The following is a 9,768-nucleotide window of genomic DNA, read 5'->3' as shown; positions in this document are numbered from 1 at the left end:
TAACATCCAGCTGAGGGGAGGAATAGGGGAGGAGAGCATGTATGTATGTATACACAGAGTTGAGTTCCTGGCTGTGTGACCCATCTGGACCTCATGTAGTTTGAAATTCTTAATGATTTTTGAATAAGAGTCCCCACATCTTTATTTTGTACTAAACATCACAAATTATGTAGCCAGTACAGTATTTATAACGCTGTGTTTATAACTACTGCAGGAATAAATTACTTAATCCTATTTCGGTGAGTGAAGGAACCCAGTAAATCGCAAAACGACATGCCTTGGGGTCGTTTGGGGGATGCTAAACGAACCTGTTTGCAGCGAGTCTGGAAGCAGGTGCGGGGCGGGGTACAGGTGGAAGGGCCTTTCGCGGGGTTGCAGCCGGCCCAGGCCTTTGGCCCCGCCCCTCTCCGGCCCCGCCCCTCTCCGGCCACGCCTCCTCTCCGGCCACGCCTCCCCCTACTCCGGTTGCTCCTGCGGCCCTGTCGGCGCCGCGGCCCTTGTTTCCCAGCCGGCCTCCTGAGGCCGACGTACAAGATGGCGGCCCCGGCGGTCCCCAGGAAACCAGTCCCTGAGGCTGGTCCTTTGGTCCTTGAGCTCTAGCTCTGGACTGGAGGCAGGTGACAGGCCTCACCCAGGTGACAGGGGGTCGGGCGAACGCCGACGAGCCTCGTGGGGGACAAGACCTTGCTGCTGCCCTCGGTCCGTACCGCCCTCCTAGCCCTGCCCCGGGGTGGAACCAAAGAAAAGGTCAGGCCCGCCTGGCCCGCCTATCCTCGCCCTCGAGCGGTCACTTCGAGTGACTCACTTTTAAAGTTGACTTCAGCCACGTGCAGCTTCCATGGCTGCCTTGCAGGTCCCGGGGGAAAAGATTAACATTCAGGCGGGAGAGACCGCCAAGGCCGGGGAGAAGGACCCGCTGGAGAACGACTGGCCGGAGCAGGACAGGCTGCCCCAACGCTCCTGGAGGCAAAAATGTGCCTCCTATGTGTTGGCCCTGAGGCCCTGGAGCTTCAGTGCCTCACTCACCCCTGTGGCCCTGGGCAGTGCCCTAGCATACAGATCCCAGGGCGTCCTGGATCCTAGGCTGTTGGTGGGTTGTGCGGTGGCTGTCCTAGCAGTGCACGGGGCTGGCAACTTGGTCAACACTTACTATGACTTTTCCAAAGGCATTGACCACAAAAAGAGTGATGACAGGACCCTGGTGGACCGAATTTTGGAGCCCCAGGATGTTGTTCGGTTTGGAGTCTTCCTCTACACCTTGGGCTGCCTCTGTGCTGCCTGCCTCTACTACCTGTCCACTCTGAAACTGGAGCACCTGGCTCTCATCTACTTTGGAGGACTATCTGGCTCCTTTCTCTACACGGGAGGTAAGAATTGACTTGTGTCCTGTTCTGAAGTTCTCCGTTGCCTGTACTGGAAACTGCTGCTTTGCCTAGGAATTGTAAAGCTGTCAAAGATTCTCTTGAATTTATAGTGTATGGGTCATGGATGTTTTGAAAACAATAAGTTGCAAAGATCCTGCCTTGGCTTATAGATGTTGAGCATGACTCCAATACATGCATGGACATTTTTTGCACTTATTTTCCTCTTGGGATCATACTTTAAGTGCCACAGTTTCAAATTTTAGTGGAATTAAATCTAAAGAATTCAAAATTATATAGCTAATGACTTGCAGCTAGCTTGGAGGCGAGGTCTTGTGGCAGGTTGATTAAAGTGATGGACAAGGGTTAATTCATACTTATTGAGTACTTACTGTGAGCAGGTTACTGTTCTATGTGAACACAGTAGGCATAGATCCCTGCCTGTGTGGAATTTATATTGCCATGAGGAAAGACAGGAAGTAAAAATAGTAAAGTTAGTGTAACCCCCCTCCTGCTTTGCTCAGGACTAAGAGAGTTCCTGGGATGTGGGACTTTATTGGTCCCCCTGTTTATAGTATAGTCATGTGTCACTTAACAATGGGGGTACATTCTGAGAAATGTGTTGTTAGATGATTTTGTCCTTGTGCAAAATCATGGAGCAGACTTACACAAGCATAGATGGTATAGGTCAATCACTCCATGTTGCCTCTTAATGCAATCAGATGTAGAAACAGGTACATAAGACTGATGCTGACTTAACAGGACAAACTGTTTCACAGTAAACTGTTTTGTAAAAAAAACATAAATAGAAGAGTATACACTAAAACAATTATTAAAAAGGATAGGATAATAAGCTGGGCACCAGTGGCTCACACCTGGGAGTAGCTCTCCCTAGCTACTTGGGAGACTGAGATCAGGAGGATCAAGATTCAAACCAGTCCAGGCAAATAATTTCACGAAAGAACCCATCTCCAAAATAACCAGAGCAAAATGGACTGGAGTTGTGGCTCAAGTGGTCGAGAGCCTGCTTTGCAAGTTCAAACCCCTGTTCCACCCCTACCCCCCCCAAAAAAAGTATAGGATAATAAATGCATAAACCACTAACATGGTTGTTTACTTTTTTTTTTTTTTGCTCTTACTCTATTTTACTCTGTGGAACCATTGCTGTATATTTGGTCCATCATTGACTGAAGTGTCATGTAGTTAATGACTGTATATAAGCGGTGCCATGAGGGGAAAAATGGAGCAGAGAAAGGGGTCACAGGTGACTACTTTAAGTAGTTTGATCAGGGTGGACCTCATCAGAGAGATAATATCTGAGCTAGATTGAAGGAGGTGAGAGAGTACTGTGTTGGTCACAGTCACACAGATTATCTGGGAGAAGAGCCTTCCAGCAAAAGGGAACAAGTGCCAAGGTGCCTTCAGGCAGGAGTGGACCTGAAGAGTCTGAGAACAGGAAGAAGTATAGCGTGTGACTGGTGGAGACAGTGAAGAGAGGTAAAGGCAGAGAAGTGCATGTGGGGACAGGAGGGAGTCGTGCAGACTATATAGACTTTGTAGGCCTTTGGACTTTACTCTGAAGTGGAGGAGCCATTGCAAGGTTTTGAGCAAAGGAGTGAGATGATAAGACTTTTGTTTTGAAAGAATCACTTTGGCTAAGATATTAGGAATAGATAAAGGGGAGTAGGGCAAGGGTAGATGCAAGAAGACCAAGTAGGAGGCTCTTGGGCAATCCTGGCAAGGTGTTTGGAGGCTTGCATCAGAGTACTGGTAGTGGGAGAGGTGAGAAGGCAGATTCTGAATAAGTTTTGAAGGTAGATAGGGTTTGCTGATGGATTGGATGTGAGTTAGAGGAATAGAGGAATTAAGCTTGACCCAAAAGTTTTGACTGAGTACCTGGAAGAATAGAGTTGATCTCATCTTGTGAAACAGGTAAGAAAGTCGAGGCTAGAATAAGTTTTTGAAGGAAAATCAGGAGATTGACTTTGTTAGAGGTCCCAGTGGAGATGTCAGATGTGTAGTTGAGTATATATAGAAGCTGAATTCAGGGAAGAGAGACAGATGTTTGGGAGGCATTAGCATACAGATAAAATGTAGGATTGGTGAGAACATTACAAGAGGGAGTGTTAGAAAAGTGAAGAGGACCAGTGCTGAGCCCTGTGACCCTCCAACTTAAGAGGTGAACAGAGGAGAAGGACCAGGTAAAGGGGGCTGTGAACAAGCATTTGGAGGAGTTGGAGGAAAACCAAAAGACCATGGTGTCCTGGCAGCCAGTTGTAAATTTAGAGCAATTTAAAAAAATTTATAGAGGCGGGGCGTGGTGGTGCATGTCTGTAATCCCAGCACTTGGGAGGCTGAAGCTGGAGTATTGCAAATTTGAGGACAGCCTAGGCTACATAGACTCTGTCTCAAAAAAAAGTTTGATAAAATAGCATAAGGTGGTAAAGGGAGAAGACCCTCTGTGTTAGCTTTCTGTTACTGTTACAAAATACCTGAGACAACCATGCTGGCCTTACAGGACCTCTGCCACCTCTGCTGGCTCCTTGTCACTCCCTACCCTCTGGGGCTTAGTCCTTGGACCTCTTTTCTCTTTCTTCACTTACTATCTTGGTGATTTTGGCAGTCCATGACTTAAGATAACATCTATTAAGCTGGTGACTCTCAAACTCTGGATTCATATCCAATTTCTTTTTTTGGTGGGAGGGGGTGCAGGGGGAATTGCTGGTGATTGGACCCAGGGCTTCTCACATGCTGAGCATGTGCTCTCCCACTGAGCTATATCCTCAGTCTATGTCCAGTTTCTATTTCTTTTCTTTTTTCCTTGTTTTGGTGGTACTGGGGTTTGAACCTGGACACACTTGCTACAGGCAGGCACTGTACCACTTGAGCCACTCCATCAGCCCTTTTGTGTGTTGGGTATTTTTGAGATAGTATCTTGTGAACTATTTGCCCAGACTGGCTTTGAACCAGGATCCTCCTGATCTCTGCCTCCTGAGTAGTTAGGATTACAGGTGTGAGCCACTGACGCCCAGCAATGTCCAGTTTCTTACTCAGTAATTTGTAGAGATCTCAGAGATATTTCAAGCTTAACTTGTCTAAAATAAAAATTCCTGATCTTTCTTTTCATCGAAGATAATTACTCTAACTACGGTTTCTCTCATTTTGCTCAATGGTAATTTTTTTTTTTTTTTCCCAATGCTGGGGATTGAATCCAGGGGCCAGGCAAGCATCTAGCTAGGCATGTACTCTACCACTGAGCTGTATCCCTTGCCCACTTAATGGTAACTTCATCTTTCTATTTCTTTAGTCCCAAAGTCATGGGCATTTTCTTGAGCTCTTCTTACATCGTATGTCCAGCTTATCAACAAATCCTGATTTTGTTCAAAATACTTTGGGATGTGACTACTCCTCAGCATGTCTTACAACCAGCATGATCATTTGTCTCTGGATTATTATGTCATCTCCTAACTGTTCTCTTTGCATCTGCCCCTGTCCCTTTCTGGCTACTCCAACATCAGGAGCAGTGGCAATTGTCAGTCCTCTACTCAGAACTCTCCAGTGACTCCCATCTCATTCAGAGTAATTCCACATTTTTACAGTGACCCTTCTAAGGTCTTGCATCATTTGTACACTCTGCCCTCTCCTCAGCTCAGACCTGCCCTCCTCCTACTTTTCTCCTGCTCACCGTGAGCCAGTCACACTGCCCTTCTAGGCCTGCACTGTGTGGGGCATATACGTCTTTGCAGGGGCTGTTCCTTCTATCCATGTAGCTCGCTTTCTCTCTTCCTTCACCCATGTCAGCTTAGTGAGGCGTTGCTTTCTACCTTACTTAAAGTTATATACACCTAGCCAGCCATGGTGGTGCATGCCCGTAAATCCCAGTTCTTGGGAAACTGAGGCAGGAAGAGCTCAAGTTCAAGACTAGCCTGGACAGCATAAAGAGACTGTCTCAAAATGACAAAACACAATCAAACACCCTCCTCGTATGGCTCTCTACAGTATCCTCCTTGTTGGTCTTCTCTCCTTTAATTTTCTATGTGGACAACATACAGTGCCTTCTGACATACCATACCAAAGTATTTGTTTGGCTAATTATTTTTACTCTTGAGACTGTGAGCTCCCTGTGTTCAGGTCTTTCTCTCTCTTTATTCCCTGCTGAACCCCTGGTGCAGTGCCTGCATGCACTACTTACTTAAAACACTCATCAAGGGCTATGCATATGGTTCAAGTGGTAGAGTACTTGCCTAGCAAGCGCAAGCCCAGAATTCAAACCCCAATACCATCCCCCCAAAAAATCCAAACAAAACTTATCCAGTAAAGAAACAGGAAGACATTGAAATGTGTTGGGCAGAGTAAAGACTTAATCTGATTTAGCTATTTTTTAACATGAGCTTTTATTGATATACAGTGAAATGCCCAGATCTTCAGTGTTACAATTTGGTGAATCTTGACAAATGCCCCTGTCATGATGCAGAACATTTCAATCACCCTCAAATGTTTCCTTGAACTCTTCCCATCAGTCCTACTCTGCTCACCCCTCTGCAGAGGCAACCACTGATCTGGTTTTTTCAGATAGATTAGTTTCTCCAGGTCTAGAATATTGGAGCCATTCAGGATGGATTATTTATGTCTTTATTACAATATGAACTCTTTTAAGTTTGGCTTCTTTGGCTCAGCATGATAATTTTGAAAACTCGTCATGTTATATATATCTATAGTTCCTTTTTTTAATTATTATTATTTTTTTTGGTGGTTTTGGGGTTTGAACTCAAGGACTCTAGGCCTTACACTTTTTAGGCAGGTGCTCTGCCCTTGAGCCACACCCCTAACCTGTAGTTCCCTTTTATTGTGAAATAACATCCATTGATGAATATACCCGTTTGTTTATGTATTTTCCTGCCCAGGGACCTTTGGGTTGTTTCCATATCTTGGTTATTGTGACTAAACATTTCATGTGGGTGTTTTTTATTTTTCTTGGGTAAATGCCTAGAAATTGAATTGTTGAGACCTAGGGTAGGCGATGTTTGATTTTATGAGAAGCTGTCAAACTGTTTTCAAAAATGGTTGGACTCCTGTACACTCCCACCAGCAGTGCATGAGCATTCCAGTGGCTCTGTACCCTGCCAACATTTTTTTTCTTTCTTTTATTTTTTTGAGACAGAGTCTCAATATGTAGCCCAGGCTGACATAGAGCTTGCAGTCCTCCTGCCTCAGCCTTCTGAATGCTAGTATTACTGCCATGTACGACTATGAGGCTCTTGCCAACTTTTTGATTTATGTCTTAATATTAATTGTGGCTGCTGTGTGGAGAACTGGCCTGGTATTTCCTGTGCTGGCTCATTCGAAAATGGTGTTAGGTGGGTTGGGAATGTCTAAAAGAAAACTCCTATGCAGGCCACATCTCTGAATCCGATGGCACACAGAGCCCTGGGCCATATATCAGACACTTAGGGATAGCTCTCTCCTCAGAGGCTCTGATGTTTGCTTGTGTCAGATAAACTTAAGGTCGTCAGACCTTTCATGTTCCTTGAATGGGTTTATGTTTGTTTTTTGGGGGTTTTCTCAGAAGTCTCCAGAGGTTGTAGCAGAAGGCTAGTTAGGCATTCTGTGCCAAATTGGACTGACAGTGTCTTTGGGGGCCAGAGAAGGGTGAAAGGAACCCAAGAACTGTACTGTCGGATCTCTCAGCTCCTTCACAGGACTAGATCCTTCCACTGAACTATGTACTGGGAGCCTGGTACATTTGGTGGCAAAACTTGGATTTTGGGAATAGTAGGAGGGTAAAGTAGGGTATGACCCTGAACAATTGGATTCTGAGCATTCTTTCTGTACCTGGGTCATGGAGACAAAATCTGATTTTGCTCTTGGGGACCCAAATGAGCACCCATCCTCACAGCCTAAGAACTCACCATTTTTAGCCAGATTTGGCCCACTCCCTGACTGCTTAGCCGCCCTTCAGCATCCAGTCTTTGATCTCACACCACCTCTCTGGATTTTCTGGCTGTAGGAATTGGATTCAAGTACGTGGCTCTGGGAGACCTTGTCATCCTCATCACTTTTGGCCCGCTGGCTGTGATGTTCGCCTATGCCGTTCAGGTGGGGTCCCTCGCCATCTTCCCTCTGGTCTACGCCATCCCTTTGGCCCTCAGCACTGAGGCCATTCTCCATTCCAACAACACCAGGGATATGGAATCCGACCGGGAAGCTGGCATCGTCACGCTGGCCATCCTTATTGGCCCCATGCTGTCCTACGTGCTGTACAACACGCTGCTCTTCCTGCCCTACCTGATCTTCAGCATCCTGGCCACACACTGCAGCATCAGCCTGGCCCTGCCCCTGCTCACCATCCCCATGGCCTTTTCCCTGGAGAGGCAGTTCCGCAGCCAGGCTTTCAGCAAGCTGCCCCAGAGGACAGCTAAGCTTAACCTCCTGCTGGGGCTTTTCTACGTCTTTGGCATCATCCTGGCACCAGCCGGCAGTCTGCCCAGACTTTGAGGGACCAGCAACTCCCCTTTCTTAGAATATGCTGAAGCCAGAGTCCCCGAGAAGAGAATGTGACTTGGCACAGCGGGTAATAAGCATGGTCTCTGAGGTCCTACCTTATTGTATTATGTTCTTAAAGATAATCTGTTTGATTTGTTTTTCCATCCTGGTGTCAGGAGGTGAGCTGGACGCCTGGTTCTTGTTTTATTTATAATTTCCACTAGAGGGTGTTGTTAGGTCACTTTAGAGTGTAATGGACCCAGTTCCTCCTTGTTCCTGACCGAATGTCCTAAGACTTTGAAGGAGCTACTGTGGCTCCCAAGAGAGCCATAGCAGCTACATACTGTGTCATCCTGTTATCTGACACATAGTAAATGGTCATAATTGGTGCCAGGACCCATTAACATGGATGCATCTGCCTGCTACTCAGCACTGGTGTCCTGAATATGCTGCTTGCAAGAGAAAGTCCCTCATTAACAGGTTAGAGTGACTCCCTGCTTTTTGCCTAAATTGTGATTCAGACACTTTTATCCCTCATTTCTCCTTTCACGTATTGCCACAGTTGGGGCAGTCAGCTCACTCTACAGAAAGACAGTCAAGCCAGGACTGGGAGGAGGAAAAACCCACCCTGGAGGCAGTGGAGAAGAACACTATGTTTTAGATAAAAATTAGTAGAGTGACTGTTTAGAGTCACTGTAGAATCTGTTAGAATGACAGGAAGGACTCCTAGACCTTTTAGTAACTATCAGGAAGCCCAAAATTGTAGAGGCATGGCTGTCCCTGTTGGCTCCTTAAAGTCCACAGGGCTTTTTCTCTCCTAATCACCTCTCCTATTGCTCCCCTGTGAGCACCCTGCATCTCTATCTCTCCATCCAGTTCCTATCTGAGGGGCCACACTGGGTAATGGCTTAGCACCTGAGTCAGGGACAGTTGCCACTTTCCACAGAACTACAGGATAGGCAGAGCAGGGACCCAATGAATGTACAAGCCATTGTACAACAGTCCTGATTCTGCTCAGCCAGAGTGACAGGCCCTGCCAGTGCGGATACTGTGTTTGTCCTTGAGGTAGACATGTAACTCAAACACCACCTCTCCCCAAGCTTCTGTCACCTTGTACAAAGACAGTTGAGGGCTTCAGTGAGATCACAGCCCAAAGGGACTAACATTGGTCATGATGCTTTCCATTACATTGCCTTCGAGGTGTGACTTCTGGGCTACAGTTGCTCATTACATATGATCTAAGACTGAAGTAGATTGAGATGGTCATGTAGTCATCATTGTACTTTTCTGTTGTGATCAGCTATTCAAACCAAAGTCTGGGCCTGCAGAAAATGACATAAGAACTCTTTCTTAATCTTTCAGACCAGGCTAAGTATGATTTGACTCCTTGAGTTAGAATTGGTCAGCTTACCTGAAAAAATGTTATTTGGAAGTTACAAATGTTTCTCTAAAGTTAGGGTGGTTTGTCTACCAGAGAGGATTTTTGAACTTGGGTCAGAGCTCCGTGACAAGAGAAAGGAGGTCCCTTCTTTTCTGCCCTTCTTCCCAGCACCATTTTTGTTTTATGTCATACTTGTGGCATTTTGATGCTCGTGGGAGTCCTGTCTTCAGAGAAGCTCCTCTGGAGCCCAGTATGGTGACCCATGCTTGTGTTCCCAGCACTCAAGAGGCTGAGGCAGGAGGATTGTGAGTTCTAGGCCAGCCTAGGCTACATAGTGAGACCCTGTCTCAAAAAAAGAAAGAAAGAAAAAAAGAAGGAAAGCTTCTCTGACCTTTGACCTGTGCTCAAGACTGGTCATTCTCATGTCTGGAGGACCAGTGGCTCCTGGTGTACATGGACCAACCACCCTCACAACCACTGCCATCAGAATTGTTAACCACCTGCTGTACTTTGCCCTGGTGCCAATTTTAATGAATATTTTTA

At 46.2% G+C, this 9,768-nt stretch overlaps 1 protein-coding gene across 2 annotated transcripts; it reads left to right on the top strand.

Annotated features, from left to right (window-relative positions):
• Positions 1-498: 498 nt before the first annotated feature.
• Positions 499-9,510, top strand: Ubiad1 (UbiA prenyltransferase domain containing 1). 2 transcript variants are annotated; one of them, XM_020168604.2, is made up of 3 exons: positions 499-1,367; positions 7,369-7,457; positions 7,544-9,510. In XM_020168604.2, the coding sequence occupies exons 1-3, from the start codon at positions 839-841 to the stop codon at positions 7,778-7,780; spliced, it is 855 nt and encodes a 284-aa protein (XP_020024193.1). In that variant the 5' UTR covers positions 499-838; the 3' UTR covers positions 7,781-9,510. The 2 variants fall into 2 exon arrangements, with proteins under 2 accessions (XP_020024193.1, XP_020024192.1); XM_020168603.2 differs by having other exon boundaries at positions 500-1,367; positions 7,369-9,510.
• Positions 9,511-9,768: the final 258 nt, after the last annotated feature.

The sequence above is a fragment of the Castor canadensis genome, chromosome 7, assembly GCF_047511655.1.
Source record: "Castor canadensis chromosome 7, mCasCan1.hap1v2, whole genome shotgun sequence".
NCBI lineage: Eukaryota > Metazoa > Chordata > Mammalia > Rodentia > Castoridae > Castor > Castor canadensis.
This window is presented reverse-complemented; position numbering and strand designations above follow the sequence as displayed.

What these genes read in the sequence shown, in the direction of transcription:
- Ubiad1 (XM_020168603.2), top strand. Translation starts at nt 839, where the DNA reads ATGGCTGCCTTGCAGGTCCCGGGGGAAAAGATTAACATTCAGGCGGGA. An exon ending in CTCCTTTCTCTACACGGGAG is followed by an intron (nt 1,368 to 7,368) that starts GTAAGAATTGAC and finishes TTCTGGCTGTAG; the next exon opens with GAATTGGATTCAAGTACGTG.